This window comes from Callospermophilus lateralis, chromosome 6 (genome assembly GCF_048772815.1).
Source record: "Callospermophilus lateralis isolate mCalLat2 chromosome 6, mCalLat2.hap1, whole genome shotgun sequence".
Taxonomy (NCBI): domain Eukaryota; kingdom Metazoa; phylum Chordata; class Mammalia; order Rodentia; family Sciuridae; genus Callospermophilus; species Callospermophilus lateralis.
Window position 1 is genome coordinate 120,201,862 of NC_135310.1, and position 16,676 is coordinate 120,218,537.

The window sequence follows — 16,676 nt, forward strand, 5'->3', positions numbered from 1 at the left end:
AGCTTCCTGATGCTCTGGCTTTCCTGAGTACCCTTGACTGGGGGGTGATTATTCCAGGCACTCGGCAGGGGAATTTTTCTGCCCTTGGGGAAAAGGGAAATATGTCCACGTCTATTTGTTTAAATTACTCAGCCCTCCAAGTTCCAAAGCTGCATGATTGAGTGCCCCAGGGTGGCCAGGGAACTGGGACTGTCAGCACTGTGCATAGGCCCCAGAGGGCCTCCAGGTGGCTGCAGGATGGAATCTGGGGGTTTGCAACTAAGCACCCCAGTCTCAAGGCCCTGAGAGCAATGTCCCTTTCACTGCAGCTTGAAGGGACATAGGAAAAGGAATGTCACCCCGGGCCCAGTTGCTTGGTAATCAACCATTCTCAGTGGCCTGCATGGAAAGGCAATTAGAGCCAGAATTAAAAAGCCATCACATCATTTAAAATCCAATAACATGGCTGGCCTGAAATGTGTCCTCAGTCCCCGGGGAGAGTGGAGGTGGGGCGTGGGGAGGTGCGGAGGGCAGAGGAATGTGTCCGGGAGGGAAGAGAAAGAGAGCCAGAGAGGGAGAAGAGAGTAGCTTGGTCAAGGAGAAAGTTTCTGGGGCTCTTGTGGCTTCTGGCCACATGGCCAACCTGCTCCTTCAGTCCCTCTGGAAGTCTGCCGTGGCTCTGGCTTTGGAGTCCTCCAGCTTTCTGCCCATGCTAAGTGCCACCTTGTGGAATTCAGCATCAATTCCTGGCAGGTCATCTTTCCTTGTCAGCCAGAGCAGGTGCTCCTGCAGGGACAGGCTGTGCTCCCTCATCAGTCCACACACACACACACACACACACAAATACACGTGTGGACACACAGCCGTATCTAGCACTTAGCTGAATGCTGGGCAGCTGACATTAGCTAACTGCTCACTGGTGGGATCTTTGGCCACAGCATTTACCCACCACCCTGAACTAAACATCATCCCACTCTCGCCCCCCACGGCCTCCCCTCAACTTGGCAAGGTCATCCCCCAAAACAACAATAAAACTCAAGATCCTCGCAAGTGCCAGTTAACTACAAAGCCAGTCTGACCATCCCCCCCTTTGCTTTGGGGGGGGGGTCTAAAGAGGACCTCTGCACACCCCTAGGTGTCAAACTCTGCCTTTGCTTCTCACTCCTAAGTGAGTCAGAGAATTTCTAATCTACTGAGATAATGTTAACCCTTTTCACATCAAATAAAGCCCTTCTGCAGGTAATCTTCCTGTCATGAGCTGGCCGCCTTGATGTGACTTGGAAGTGAGAGGGGATCCTCCGTTCCCTTTCATTTGCCGTCCTTCTTAGTAAAATCTTAAACTGGGAGGATTCAGGTTTGATGGGAGCTCTTCTTGCAATTTATGCCTCCTGTCCCTCGGGGGCTTACACGTGTCTATTTTAAATAAATTCCCTCTTTTTTCTCTCCTTTTTGCAAAGAACAACTGCAAATCTTCTCTGAGAACAGCTTTTCGTTGGGATAGAATTCAGTTCTGACAGTCAAACTTCCACAGATGAGGCCCTGAGTGAATAATGATTAAAGGAATTATCTCTGTGATGGGGTCTCGCCTGAGATCTGGAGACGTTCTCTCAAAGTCCTGCAATGTTTCCCAATACTTTGATTGCTCTTTCTAGAAAAATCTTATTCTAAGAAGTAAAGAAGGGGAAAAAAAAGGAGGAGTGGAACGAGGGGGGATGGATGCTATTCAGGAAGGGAAGGTGAACCCTACGGCCCCCTGTCTTCAGAACTGCTCTGGACATCTCCTTCTTGCTTCAGATCTAGAGCAGCTGACACTTGCCACTACCTGGACCACTCTCCCCAGTGCCATCCTGCCTGCATCCTGGATGCTGTGGTGTGAACACAGGATCGTGCCTCTGGCTCACTCCAGGATCCTGCCTGAGATTTTTAGGACCTGGCCATTGGGTGCCCACTTCAGCGGCATGTAGCACCCAAGCAACCACAGGATCAGGAACAGAGGAGCATGCTGGCTTATGGTGGCAGAACAGGTCTCTGCTCAGCTGGACATCAATACACCGATGAAAGGGTTGGAGCCTGAGCCCCCCAAGGGAACTGGAACTGTGAATGGTCCCTGATGCCTGACCAGCAAACAATCCCCACTCCATTCCCGGGTGAGCTCACCCTCCTCCCCAGACCCCACACCTCCCCAGACCTCACCTGGTCTTGCAGCCCCAGTCCTGCAGTGCAGGGGAAACGGGATCCTCCCTCTCTCCCTGCCACTTGCCTCTGTGTGACTGCCACCCACAGCTGTCAACGGGATCGGCTGCACTGGGCCTGCTGTTTCCATTTGCAGCCGCTGGCAGCCCCCCAAATCCTACAGCCATCAGCCCAGCAGCTGTGGGGAAGTCAACCGCTGAAGTTCACTGGTGCAATGGAAGAAAACGTTTGGACAGCCCGTGCCTCTTACCCGAGTCTACCCCGGATTAGGCTGACATTTGAAGCGAATTTGGCTCCCATCCACCCGGCACACACTCTCTACCGAGACTCCTTCCTTCTTAAACATGAAAGTTCAAACTTTTCTCATCCAGGGACTGCCTTAATCATTTATGAAAACATGCCAGGATCCCTGTTCTAGCGCCTGGTGCCCTCGATCAAGGAGGCAGGAGCTGCCTGCCCCAAAGGACATAAAGAGAAAGGAGAGGCTTTGGCTTATAAGAGGCCAAGCTTTCCTTATAATTAATGCGTCACTTCCCAAGCCATCTGCTCTCTCTTCAAACCTATCCATCATCTCCATAAAAAATATAAACACATATACATTTAAAATCCAATTCAAAAGAGCTGGTATCACAAGCACAATTCACAGAAAGTTCAGGAAAAAACAAACCCCAGTGGACATCTAAACCACAGACCCTGCTCTTAGTACCCATCCCCTGTCCTTGGGAAAAAAGTTATGTGGCCTCCTCTTGAAGTTTTATGGCAGCAGCTTTTGTGATAAACCTCCATAAATAGAAAGGGAACCCAGAAGCAAGTTGGCAACTGGGACATTTCTAGGAGTATTTTAACCACCCGGAGAAATATTGACCAGGAAATCGGCAGGGATGCTATTGTAAAACTCAGCTGAGTCCCCAAGTCCCCTGCACGCTGTCAATAGTCCACGAGGCTGAACCAAAAAGGAATGCATTTTATCGGATTGTTTCGGGTCCAGGTTGTCGTTGTACATTGAGTGGACGCCACAGGAAATCGGAGATGCAGGAATGTTAATTTGAGTAGCAGATGTAACACACAAACAAGCAGCTCTGCAAATTGGAAATTAATTCTGGATGGACCCGCTCTGTGTCTGTTTTCCTCTCCATTTGCACCATGTCTGTATCATGGGGTCCTGGACGTATGGTTTCTGCTGTGTATCATTTCTCAGCAAATCATCTGTGAGTTTAAAAAAAAAAAAAAAAAGACTCTGAGCCATAGAAGGAAAAGAATAAAAATACCCCACAGGTCACCAAAGCCCGTGTCCCCTGGGGCACCGTCCTTGCCCAAAATACATCTCTCAGTGTTTTGCTTGACCCAGTTTGAAATGCCATCAACTCATGAGTCCAGTTGCACACCTCCGGCTCTGTGGGGGACGTCAGGGACTTTAAACACTAGGGCTTAACCACTCTCTGCTCCTCCCCCGGCTCCTGCGTCAGGTTCTTCGTCCCTCCTTGTCCTTTGCCTAACACGGGCCATGCACATTTCTTACCAGGACTCTGAGCAAGGCAACCTTTTGCCACCTACCATTTTTCATTTTTATGCCTTCAGCTTTGGCACTTCCAGCAATCCCCAGGCTAATCTGGTCCATCTGAACCCTGCCTTCCTCTAGCTCCCGGCCTCCGCCTCTTTAAGGGAACCATCTAGAAAACAAGGCAGTGTTTGAGTCATCCCACCTCCCCCAGGTCCCCTCCTCCCCCACAGCTTTCCTTCTCTGTCAGCCCCTCTCTCCCACCCACATCCTCCATCCTGTGTCCCCGGGGCCTTGGTGACACAGTCCGGCAGTTCACCTGGCCATTTCCAGCCTGGACTTCTAACCTCCCCGGCCTTCCTGTGTTAGGTCTCTGTCCTCCCTGACGTTGGCTACCTCTCCCAATTTAGAATCATCTGCAAATTTAATTAACATGCCGTCGCCTCCTTGTTCCAGGCCATTAATGAAGATGTTATGGCAGCACCCGGCAAACAATATTTCCAAGGTCACGAGGAGATGGGAGCTGAACTGCTAAAGCTTGTGGCTGGAGCCATTTCCTCCGAGTTTTGGGAACTTCCTTTCGAGGACTCGGGGCAGGTTCTTGCACCTCCCGTGGCCTCAGCCGCTGCACATCTGTGGCGGTTCTCATTTGGAAAATGAAGAACAGGAGATTATGCCTTCTTTTTATTCTCGTCCAGTTTGTAGCAGGAGAAACAGGCATTAATTATTTTAGGCAGAGACAATGTACACAGTAAAGATGAGCAGCCATCACTGGTTACCCAGCCTAGTCTCCCTCTCCAAGGCAGAAACCACCACGGCGGGAAATGCCCAGCGGGGACCAGGGTGCTGATAGAGAGGCACAGACGACAGGTTCCTAGGTGGCAGACCCCAAGGGCTCAGCCCAGAGTGAGGGGAGCAGAGTTCGCTTCACCCCAGTGGCTCATGCTGCTCACGCTTGGTGGCCCAGGAGCAGATCCCGAGCCCCAAAGAGCCCACATTATCCTCTTGCCTCACAGTGAGCAGCTCCTTGTGAACCCCTATTTGCCTGCCTTCCTCACCGAACCACAGATATCACACTGCAGTACAGCAAATTACTTGGATCTGAAATCTGAATCATGGGAGATTCAGCACTATCCAGGATAATGAATTCATGCTCAGAAAAATTGATCCCAGGTTATTTAGTGTTTCCAGCACTTCCCTTCTCCCCGAACCTCACCGCAGGCCCATCTCAGAGTTCGAGGCTCCTAGGCCTCTCTCAGACAGAAGGTCTGGAAAGTATCCCTGGCCCAGAACCCAAACTGGCCCTGCAGAGACAGGGTGCAGATCTCAGAGCCCTGGTGTGCAGGGGCCTCAGGAAACGGCCTGGACTTTCTCCTGTGCTGCACAAATAGGCCTGGCCCACCACCAGTCCTCCCTCGAGCCCAGGCCCAACTTCTCCAAGTTGAAGCACACACAAGAACAATTGCCCTCAGCTGGTTGGGCAGCTCAGACTGTGGCGCACTCAGATGCCTCAGGCAGCTCAGGAAGACAGCAGCAGGTTTGGGGAACTCATTTGGGGCCACTTCGTATCTTCCCCGGCTGTACGCCTGGATGTGGTCAACTCCCCAGAGCTGAGAAACTGAAAAGCAGGAGTTAAAAACCTGAATTCAGAAGCCAGATACCCTGAATTGGAATCCTGGCGCTGTCATTGACATAGCTGTGTGACTTTGGTCTGGCTGTTTCACCTCAGCTTTCCCATGTGTGAAATGGGATGATAACCATACCCATTATTGTCCCACCGACCTCTTGGGAGATTTTAAAAAGCTGACTAATGACTGGCTGTTGTTTATTATATACTCCAGTTGCTGTTGAGGTCAGGAACCGGCAATGTTTTCCATAAATATCCAGATACTAAATATTTTTGGCCTTGTGGGCCATGAGGTCTCTGTCATGTGACCCAACTCTGAGGTTGTGGTCCTATAGATAATGCATCACTGAACACGAGAGTGGGTGTGCCCCATGAAAACTACTTACAAACTTGAAAATTAAATTCAATGTGTCTTAATATTATTTGGATTTTTTAATTATTAAAAAATGTAGGGCTGGGGTTGTAGCTCAGTGGTAGAGCATTCGCCTAGCATGTGTGAGGCCCTGGGTTCGATCCTCAGCACCACATAAAAATAAATAAAATAAAGGTATGGCGTTCAACTACAACTAAAAAATAAGTTTTAAAAAAAGTGTAAAAAATTATTGCAAGCTCACAGGCTGTATAAAAAAAGGTGGCAGCTCTGGTCTAGGTGTGAGAGACGCAGGTGTTATTGTGCCCCACCCTAACAACCCACAGTACCTGAGGAGCCCCCCACCTCCCCAGCCCATGACAGTGACCTCATCTTAAAAGCCCCTCTTGAAACTGGGGCAGTGAGACCCCATCAGGCAGATTAAGGGGCTCAGCTCTACCGGGGCATTCAGAGTTCTAATTCCTCAAGATAAAGCTCAGAGATTCCAGAGATTTCCTTGCACATCCGCCAACTCTGCCAGCCCAGCGTGCTGGAGGAGGTCTGACTGGGGATGCAGAGTAGATGGCCGACACAGAGACCCTGCTGGCAGGAAGCAAGCCGCAAGCCTCCGCCATCTGTTTCCATTAAGCTTCGCTGAGTGGGGAATTTAGAGGTTATCTGTTGGGTTTGAAGCGCTGTGAACATTTGTTTCTTTCTGAAGGGAAAAGCCAGAGGACTGAGAAGGCAGAAGTTCTTGGGCATGAAGCGGGCCCCATCTGGAGATTTGAGGCAGCCCCTCGGGAGCTGCTAACAGCCAGCATGGTGGCCCTGGGGAAGTGGCCACAGCCCACCTGAGCCTCAGGATTCCACACCCAGACTGTTCCCCACCTCAGCCTTTCCCAGCTCCAAAGCCTTCACCCATCTCAAGTGGCCTCCAGCATGACGCTTTCATTACAGACGCTTCAAGATACTCTAAGGACCCCGGTGTCCCTCCATCAAATCCTTCTGCTTGGTTCCTGAGGATCCCACCCGTGGGCCTGGCTGAGGGTTCCCAGACCACACAGGGGACCTCCTGTGCATCTCCCACCCTCTGTGAGATCCTCCCACCTGTGCATGCCCTGCATCCCCCCACTCTACCCTGTGCCACACCTGGCCACACCCAGCCTTGACCGGTATATGAAGTGACTTTGCAACGGGATCACAGAGGGGCTATTTCACTGTGCCTCAGTTTCCTTATCTGTGAAATGGGGAAACGAGAGCACAACCTCATGGGGTTGCTGATTTTAATTAGAACATGTCTGTCAAGCACTCCCTGAATAATATCGTGTTCTGGGAATAACACTGGCCGGCAGTAGCAGCAAGTGGGGTCCCTTGGGTTACAGTCACCCCTTCCCTCTTTGAATCTCTACCCTTACTATGTGAACTACACAATGACCACAAGACATTTCTTGCCTGGGTGTCGGGCCACCCCAGTACTGCAAACATCCAGAGCCTCTGTGCCCCCCACCCCTCTATGTCACCTTTGCTCCCTGGTGGAGTCTGGCCCTGCACAGGCCTGGGTCTGGACTCAGTCATCTTCATTAATTGATTGAAACCCCCACCACACACACACACACACACATACACACACACACACACACACACACACACACCTTTCTTTAATGAGGGGATTGGGGAGGAAGACCAAAAAGAAGTTCTTTCTGATGCATCTCTCTCTGACAAGCTGACAGAGAATCTGATAGGTGAAGAGCTGGCCTGGGGATGCTCAAAACACCACATATTTAAGGGGGAGGGAAAGAAAGACTTTTGATAAAATGACCCTCTGAGTGGCACTGAGCTTTAAGTGGACTCACGAGTGCCACCTGGATGTGGCCGGCTTCCACAGAACCCTGGCTGACCAAAGAGGCCTTCCAGGAAACCCCCAGAAGCCCAGGGCATGGCGGGCCCTGCCCATGGTTTCCATGAGCCTCAAGAATCCAGCTCCCCACCCAGAGCCCCCAATGATGTGGGCAAAGGTTAATGGGCCCCAAGGGGAAGAGGGAGGTATATAAGGGCCCGTCAGACTAGTGGGACACCAGAGGACAAGCGGAGACCCCTCCAGCCTCCATCAGACCTCACTGGTGAGTAGCCACAGGAGGAAGAGGGCGGGACTTGCCAACACAGAGGTTGCAGCCGAGCCAGCTCCATGCAGGGCTGAGGGGGAGCTGACCCAGCCCTGTGTCCCTCTGCCACCTTCAAAGGCCTAGCAGGGCTTCAGAGGAAAAGCCCTGGGCTGATTCCCAAGGGAATGTGTTAAAGTCCCCCATGGGGCAGCCGCAGGGCTGAGGCTGGGGGCTGGAGAGAGGCAGCCAGGGGCAGCTCAGAGCAGATCCACAGCAGCCCAGAAACCCAAGCCCAAGCTTGGCAGGGACCCAGGCTCCCTCTCGGCCTGGCAGCTTAGCTCTGGAAAGTTAAGAACAATCTAGTCCCAAGGGAGACCCTACAGCTAAGCAAGACAGGCTTGGCTGGGGACAGCAGCTGTCCAGGGAGGGGGACGGTCTCCTTCATCCAGCGCAGAGCCTTGAAAGCAGAAGCCCACCCTGGCGGTGGGGGAGGGGACTCCGCGCTCTGTCCAGCTCCCCCTCCCAGCGGCCGGCCAGCGCAAGTGAACGCAGCTGACGTGCCGCTGCCAGTGGCTCAAGAAAATGAGCTGCAATTGGATTTTGCCTTTTTTTATTTAAAGTTTTTATTGATTCTTATGGAGTGAATTAAATGTGAACAGCAGAATGGAAAGGGATCTAAGCACCTCTGTGAAGGAAATGGGACCCACAAATGTGACACATTCGTCTCTGCTGGGAGGGAAAACAGGGCCCTGGGGACTCCACAGGGAAAAGATAGGAAGGAGGGGCGGGCGATGGGGGCTCCGCCACTCCCACCACCCTCAAAGCAGCTCTTGTCTCCAGGCCCCTGACCAGCCTGGGCTTTCCCAGAGGTGACCTTCCATGGGCCACTGTCCTCCCCAACCTATTGGGAATTCGTATGCACCTAGGATGGAGGCTCCGGTGTTTGAATGCTTGCGTTCTTGCTCGTGGTATTAAAATGGAAAGGAGAACAAAGCAGGGCTGGGTGTGGTGGCGTAGGCCTGTAATCCCAGCAGCCCTGGAGGCCGAGGCAGAAGGGTCACAAGTTCAAAGCCAGCCTCAGAGACTTAGCAAGGCCCTAAGCAACTCAGTGAGACCCTGTCTCTAAATACAAATATAAAGGGCTGGGGATGTGGCCCCATGGTTAAGCACCCCTGGGTTCAATCCCTGGTACCAAAAGAAGAGAAAGGAAAGTAGGGAGGAGGAGGCAGAGGGTGGGCGAGGAAAGCAGCAGGGATGGCAAGAAGGCAGGTGGGTGCTGCTGGGTGGAGGCTGGCATGTGCCCAGCTGTGCCACCCAGGTCCAGGACCATTCTGATCCCCTTTCGAACTCTCGGCACCTGCAGTCCCACACCCACCTGCTCCCTGGCAGCGCTGGGGTCCCCTGCAGCCTGCCTTCCTGCCAGCCACTCCAGGCACACCCACTTCCAGGACGCCCCACCGCCCTCTCAGCATCCGGGGTGTCGGCAGCTTGCAAGGTGGAGGCCCTCACACTGTTGCTTCTGGATGGTGGCCACCAGGCAGCCAGATGCCCTGGAGCTGGGGAAGGAAGTGTTCCAATGCTCACCCCACTGAGCTCTTTTTTTCCACCTGGCTCTTATTCTGCCTGGGTGAAGGTCTCGGCCTTTTCTCCTGTGCACCTGGGGTCTTGGCCAGAGGCCTCCAGGTAGAGCTGGAGTTGATGAGCCTGGATCGTCTCTAACCATCCCAAGCGGTGCATGGAACAGGGGTGCCGCCTGGTTCTGTTGATAATCTAGGAGTTCTTTCTTTGAGCAATGAGGTCCCTTCTGCCTCACAAGGAGACCAGCTGACCCCAGAAGACCTCACCTAACCAAGGGAAGGGCTGCATGGTGTATGGCACAGGCTGGGTGGCCTTTCCCAGGAGCTTGGTCAGCGGCCACCACTCTGGGGGCAGGGAGGGTATCCTGAGTTCATCTGGGAAAGCCTGGGTTCAGAGAGGCCAACCACTTGCTCAGGTCACACAGCTGGCGTGTGGACCAAAACAGATTCAGCAATCTCTCACCATGCCCTAAATCTAGTGACAGGAGTCCCTTGTCCCTGGCCAGCTCCAGGATGGTGTCCTGCAAGGCCATGGCTGCCCTGCTGGTGGTACACACAGCCACCATGCTGGCCTCCCAGACAGAAGCCTTTATGCCCATCTTCACCTACAGTGAACTCCAGAGGATGCAGGTAAGGAGCTCCGTGGGCGGGTAACATGGCTGTGCCAGTCCCTGAGCGGCCCAGGCTGAGTCAGGGCTGGCATCTCTGAAGCAAGCTCTCCACCTTCAGCTACCTATGCCAGGGCCACCAAGGAGAGTGTCAGGACCAAGAGAGCCTGAAGGCCAGTGGTCCCTCCATGTCCGTGGCTCGCTGGGTGACACCTTTCCCGTCGATGCCTGTCGTTCAGACCGACAATTAACAAGCCAATTACTATTTCCTGGGCCTCTCTGTGCCAGGGGCGGCCCTGGTGAGGGGCCTGATCACGCAGGAAATCTAAGCCCCATCCCTGCTTTCCCGGAGCAGACTGGGAGCTGGGACCCAAACCACAGATCACGGAAAATTAATAGTCGAAGGCAAAGAGAGATCACGAGGCGAGAGGAGATGAACTGTCCCCCAATTGTCTGGTGTCTGTGTGGACATTTGACTCCCTGTAGCCAAGAAAGGAAGAAATGGGACTCTTGAGCCCCAGCCTGAGACCAAAGCCCCAGCAGGGCCAGGTGTGTGTTAGTTCTGTAGGGGTCTCATGCTCTGGGCCGGCCTGTCCCTGCCTACACACCATGTGGAACAGGTCTCCGCGCTCCCAAGGAATGGCGCCCTTTGCAGAGACCTGGCTGAACCCAGATATCCCCCCACAGACCTTCCTCCCACACCCGCCAGCCGCTCACTCTCCCCAGAGGACCACGCATCTCCCCGAATCGCCCCCTCAGCAGGTGCATAGCAGAACCCCAAGAGTGCCATTAGAGACACCAGAGGAGTGGGGTGTCTGATCTCAGTCCTGGGGACCTGGTACTCAGCGTGCCAGGTAAGATTTGGGGTTGGATAGAAATAGACAAACTCGGTGGAACACAAGTTAGCAAATTGGTGACCAAAGGAAGCGACGTATTCATCCATTGCACGGTTTTCCTTCCCGTAATTGCCAGGCGCTGGGATTTTTATGAAGAAGCTGCAAACTCCTTCTTCCATAATTCATCTCCCCGTCTTGCCTCTTATAAATCACTTCCCAGGGACTCTGAGTTCTGGGCCACCCCATGGCGCCCTCACAGGCTGGGCTGTCTTGCTACCTTTTTTATAGGCTCTCGGCTACGAAAGACACATTTTCACACTTAATATGCACCGAGGGCGGCCGTTATTCTCAGCATTTTAACTTAATTAACAGTAACAATCTGGGTGCAGTGTTTTGACCGCAAAGGAGCGCGCTCTCCTTGGAGCCGGGCTGTGGGCGAGCGGTTCCAAGGGCGGTCCTCGGCCTCAGGTACCTGCGACTGCTCAAGCAGGAGACACCTGGCGACAAGGCTCTCTTGTCCTTGGGAGTTCAGGCCAGTGCTGGGCGACTGGATACGGGCAGGGGGCCTCTGGTGGGTTGGGGGAGGGCAGTTATGTGCAACGTAATGCTGTGACCCTAGGAAAAGGAACGGAACAAAGGACAAAAGAAATCCCTGAGCGTGTGGCAGAGGTCTGAGGAGGCAGGTCCCCGAGACCCTGAGGAGACCTCAGAGGAGGAAGAAAACAAAATGATCAAGGTAAGAAAACAGCGAAGAGAAACTGAGCCCCGTGGAGGCAGGGCCCACTAACCTCAGCCAGCCCTGGAATGTTCTAGGACATCCAAGCAACAAGCTCCATCCTAGTAGAGGGACACAGCCACCACCAAGGAGACAAATTAATCATTTTAGGCACCAAGGAAGAATGTAGGGTTGGGAGTGGCTGGGGGCAGTCTGGGGCACTGCCTTGTGCAGGGGAGGGGCAGGGAAGGCCTCTTGGAGGAGGTGACATCTATTTCAAACCTGAATGAAGAGAAGGAGCCACCCAGGCAGAGCTGGAGCAAAGGATTCTGGGAAAGAGCAGGGATGCAAAGATCCTGCTCAGGAGCATTGTGGGCCCTCGGCCTCTGGGCTGGGCTTACGGAGAGAGCAAGAGGTGGGGGGGACAGCTCAGGCAGGGCCTAGTGCAATTGGGGTTCAAAGCAGCAACCTGACCAACTTAGAAAGATCTAGGGCAGCGTAAATGGAGACCAGAGACAGTCAAGAGGGAGCTCATCCTCAGGAGAGAGATCTTGAGGGCAGCAGTTCCCTCCCTCCCCTCCTAGGCAAGAACAGGAGCTGGCCAGGGCCTGGGACACTGGGAGGCATGGACTGTCCGGCCTGCAGGGGGCCTTGAACTGCCGGCACTGACAGCTCTCCAGCTTCACAGACCCCTTCATTCAGGCAATGAACAAATACATTTTACAGTGTGCAAGGCACTAGGGTCAGAGTAGAGAGCAGAACAGACGGTAACCCCCACCCTTGTGGAGAAGGAAAAGATACTGAAAGGAAACACCACAAACAAGGTAAATAAACTCTGTAACATGGTCGGTATCAATAGGTGCTGTATGGAGGAAGATGGAGCAGGATGAGGAGGCAAGGCAAGTTGCAATTTTAAATAGGGGGGCAGAGCAGGCTTCATGAATAGATAGTATTAGTGCAAAGACTTAAAGAGAAGGTGCAGTGGGCCTTGGGGATGTCTGGGAGAAGAGCTGTCCAAACAAAAGAATCCTCAATGCAAAGGTCCTGGGGCAGAGGAGGACCTGGTGCATTCAGGAAGAGCAAGGAGGCTGACTGGGCATTGTTTAGACTGAGTTCACTCCACTGAGGTAGGAGCCCTTGAGGACCTTTGAAGAGAGAAGGGGCATAATCTGATTTACACTTTAAAGGGTTTTCCCAAGCTGCTATGTTGAGAACCTAGGGTGCAAAGGCAGAACTAGAGAGACCACCAAGAAGGCAGGAGGGGGAGGAGAGAGCCCAAACTGGAGGGAGGTCACGGTAGAGGGAGGACAAAGTGGCTGAATTTTGGAAATATTTTAGAGACAGAAGCCCATGGGATTTTCTGAAAGAATGGATATGGAATATGAAGAAAGAGAAACATAAAAACCAACTTCAAGGTTTGTGGCCAGAACAGCTAGAAGGGCAGATTTGCTACTAACTAAGAGAGCAAAGCCTCTGTTGGCTGAGAGCGGGAGAGAGAAGATCAGGAGGTCAGGCTGGACCTGGGAACTGTAGTTGCTGCTGGCATCCAGGTGGAGATGTTGCACAGGCAGGTGGACGTGCAAGTCTGGATTCAGGAGCAAGGTTAGGGCTGGAGACGTAAGCGTGGGAGTCACCAGGGAGCAGATGGAATCCCAAGCCAGAGAGGGTGAGGGTCTTGCTGGGCCACACAGGAGTGGGGCAGAGTGAGCCAGGCTCCTCACCTTACACCTCCCTCTGGACGAGGCCCACGTGTGGCCCAGAGAGGGACCTCCAAGTTCTCACTGCACTCAGCAGGGTGGGACTCCTTTCCTCCCTGCACTCACCACAGTCACAGTCACGGGGGGGACGGGGGTGAGTCAGGCCACTGGTAGGGACCAGAGGCACCTCTGAATGGCCTCTAACTTCGCCTGAGCCACAGAACACATACAGCCAACGCATGTCCCTCCTGGGGAGGCGTGGGGTAAGGAACCCCCCACACACACAGACACCCCTTTCTGTCTCCTGACATCCATGCTAACTCAGGGCTGGGAGGTCCTTCCCGGGCTACAGTACAACCACCTCATCTTGGAGCAAGGACCACAGAGACACCCACGAGGAACCTCAGCCCTGAGGGCCTGCTCTTTCCCACGCCCCAGGAGACTGGGCCACTCTCCCCGGAGAAACCAGGGAATCTCATGTCTGTGAGCTGCTTTGTGCAGCAAAACCAATGACCCATAAGTGCAGGGGTTGAGGGCAAGATTGGCCAGCACCCCTAGCTCTGCCTCAAGGCCATAAGCACCCCTCTTGGTGGACAGCTCCTGTAGGTCCCACTGTGTCCCCACCTACAAGAGAAACTTGGGGGTAGAGAGCACAGACCCTGCAGCCAGGCCTCCATAATGTCTTCTTCCTGAGCTGCTCTATCTGTGTGGCCTGAAGCTAGTACTCATCATCTTTGTCCTCAGTTTCCTCATCTGCAGAATGGGCCTCTGACAGGCTGCACCTCACAGGATCATTTAATATAGATAAGCCCCTTGGAACCAGCCTGGGCCCTGCTGAGCTTAGCTGTTGGTTAGGGGAGGTGAGTTCCCTCCCTGTGGAAAGCCAGGCGGGGTTCCTGGAGCCCCACCCAGCTTCCACCTCAGGGGGAAGTCCCAGCAGGACTCTGCCCCCTGGTTAGAACTGGGACCGGAGCTAGGACTCTCAGAGGGACCCTGAGGCCCAGGGGATAGGGCACCAGCTGGATGAAGCTGCTCCCTAAGCCCTCCAGGCACCTGTAGGGCGCTCAGGGGTTAACGGCCCTCTCCACGCCTCTCTCTTCTTGTTAACGCTGCCTTATTTCACAGCTGACTGCTCCTGTGGAAATTGGAATAAGGATGAACTCCAAGCAGCTGGAAAAGTACCGGGCCGCCCTGGAAGGGCTGCTGAGTGAGGCGCTGCCCGGTAAGGGTGGGCGGCGGGCGGAGCGCAGCGGGGTCTCTGCGGCTCCCTGCGCCCACCCTGGGGGTCTATTGTAGCAGGCATCCCCCCTCCCCAGCAGGGTTTGAGGACAGCTTGTTTGTTTTTTTGCTTCGCACTTGAGAAGGGAGCTGCCTTCTCCTCCTAGGGCACAGCCCCATCTCAGAAGAAAGGACACTCAATCACAGGGCGAGCTGATGGCTGCTGGTGGCCAAGTGGCCCCATCCTCCCGCTCAGGGGCCGTCTCAAGCCCCGGCCTTCAGGCCGGTTCCAGATGTCCTCTGGCAGGGGGCCAAGACAAATCAACCCCGGGGGCCTCCTGGCTCCAGATATTCTCCTTCCTTCCCAAGCACCACCGAGGCCGGGAGGCTGCTCCAACGGGAACTCTGGATCAGCTTTTCCTTTTTTTTTTTTAATCTGTTCTGCAAATCGAAGTTCTGCACCCCATTTGGCCTTGCTGATTCAAGCTCTGCCCGAGATACTTGTGCAAAGCTAGATCTTGTCTGACAAACAGCCACTAATTACTTCTCCTAGTCCAGGAGGAGAGGCGAGAGACTGAGGAAGTGGTGTTAGAGAGGGAGAAACCCAGAGGTTAAATGATTTGCCCCAGGCTAGAGACAGCTTCCAGAGCCTTCCAAAACGCCCATCCCTCGCCCCCAGTGCCCTCCTCCCCTGACCTGCAGCAGGTTTTAGAAGGCATTCTGTGGACACTACAGAGCAGCAATCCTGTACTTTTCCCCAGCAGCCAAATGACGCTCCTAGGAGAAAGGTGGACCACCCCCCTCAGGAAGCCCTACACACCTGGATGAGCCAAAAATCCTGCCCCACCCACAGCTGGCCTCTGAAGCCAAGGGCCCTCTCCAAAGCAGATCCCTCGCCAACAAATAAAGCATGAAATACACAGAGATGACTCCTTTATTTAATATTCTAATTTCCAAAGGGCAAACTCAGGTCATGAGGCAAAGTGGAGGGGGGCTGAGGAACTGGCCATAAATGGTGCATACATTAGCAAAATGTGTGCCTTTTGTAAGTATCAAGTTCAAATATTAACTCGGGTTGGTGGAATGGGAGGATCTGTCTGGCCCTTCCATTATGGGCAAGGAAACTGAAGCCCAGAGAGATGGCAACGCAAAGGCTAGAATCCAGGTCTCTTGAATCTTGGTCTTTTTTCTGTGCACTGACAAGCTAAAGGTCTGATGGGCCCGAGGATTTCAGGGCCTCTGCATCAACCCCGTGCTGAGTAACTTCCAACCAGCCCTTTAACCTCAATGAGCCTTTGCAAAAGCAAGGTGGTAATATCTGCCTTGAGATCTGGGGACCGAGGCACCAGCAAAGAACAAATTACTATTATTATTATCACCTTGTGACTACATACTCCAGCATCCACAGCAAAATTGCACAGCCAACCCACTTATTTCTGCCTTCTAAACACAACCGGATGGGAAATTTCATTCTAATTTAATTTTACATTAATGAATGTTCATTTATTTATAAACTGGGGCCCTACAGGAATCGCAGCTCCCTCCACCCATAGGTTACCAGCAACTAGACGAAGTGTCCACTCTGTATTGCCACCTCACCACCCGCCACGAGCAAGGGCTCAGCCACGGATGATGGTCACCAGGGCAAGAAGACTCCGACTTTCCAAAAGGGCCCATGTTTGGGGTATTCTGAATTCTCCTTAGGAACACCCAAGCCTTCCATGGGACCCAGACCCTGCCCTACTTTGTGTTCCCACACATTTCTGACACACGTCCTAATCAACCTCAGAGCAGCTGCAATTTCCCAAGAAATGCTGCCAAAATCTGGTACTGAATGGAGAGGGCTGCTGCAGGGGCATGCTGCAGGGGAAGGCAGAGCAGGACAGGAATCCCCACCGCACACCCTGGGAGGAGCTGCATCCGGGACTTGTCCTCACCCTACAGAGTTTCCCCCATGTCAGTTCACCCAATTATTTGTAACACCCTCCAAGAAGCAGGAAAACAAGAGGTTCAGGTCTCTCCAGGAAAACAACAACAACAAAAAAAAACAGTGCGTGTTCTTCCCTCGACCTATGCTGCAATCTGCCCCTCCACCAGCAGGAGGTGCTCCTTCCTACCCGTTACCATTTGGGGAATTTTCCCTAAGATCGGGGCAGGGGTTGGAGAACAGCACTGAAACCCACACCAGGGAAGGAAATGGGACCTCTAGGCAATGTCACCCCAGGCGGTCTAGTTTTGAAATGGGAATTGGTTCTGCAAGCATAGCACCTGGGCAGG

At 53.3% G+C, this 16,676-nt stretch overlaps 1 protein-coding gene across 1 annotated transcript; it reads left to right on the top strand.

The window, feature by feature from the left end:
* The first annotated feature begins 9,838 nt into the window (after positions 1 to 9,838).
* Positions 9,839 to 16,032, top strand: Mln (motilin). The gene is made up of 4 exons (XM_077109734.1): positions 9,839 to 9,955; positions 11,389 to 11,505; positions 14,307 to 14,403; positions 15,953 to 16,032. Exons 1-4 carry the CDS (start codon positions 9,839 to 9,841, stop codon positions 16,030 to 16,032), a joined length of 411 nt encoding a protein of 136 aa, XP_076965849.1.
* Positions 16,033 to 16,676: the final 644 nt, after the last annotated feature.

Excerpts from the sequence above, each read along its gene's own strand:
- Mln (XM_077109734.1), top strand. The coding sequence starts at position 9,839 with ATGGTGTCCTGCAAGGCCATGGCTGCCCTGCTGGTGGTACACACAGCC. Across the intron at positions 9,956-11,388 it reads GTGAACTCCAGAGGATGCAG|GAAAAGGAACGGAACAAAGG; the intron begins GTAAGGAGCTCC and ends CTGTGACCCTAG. Across the intron at positions 11,506-14,306 it reads AAGAAAACAAAATGATCAAG|CTGACTGCTCCTGTGGAAAT; the intron begins GTAAGAAAACAG and ends CTTATTTCACAG.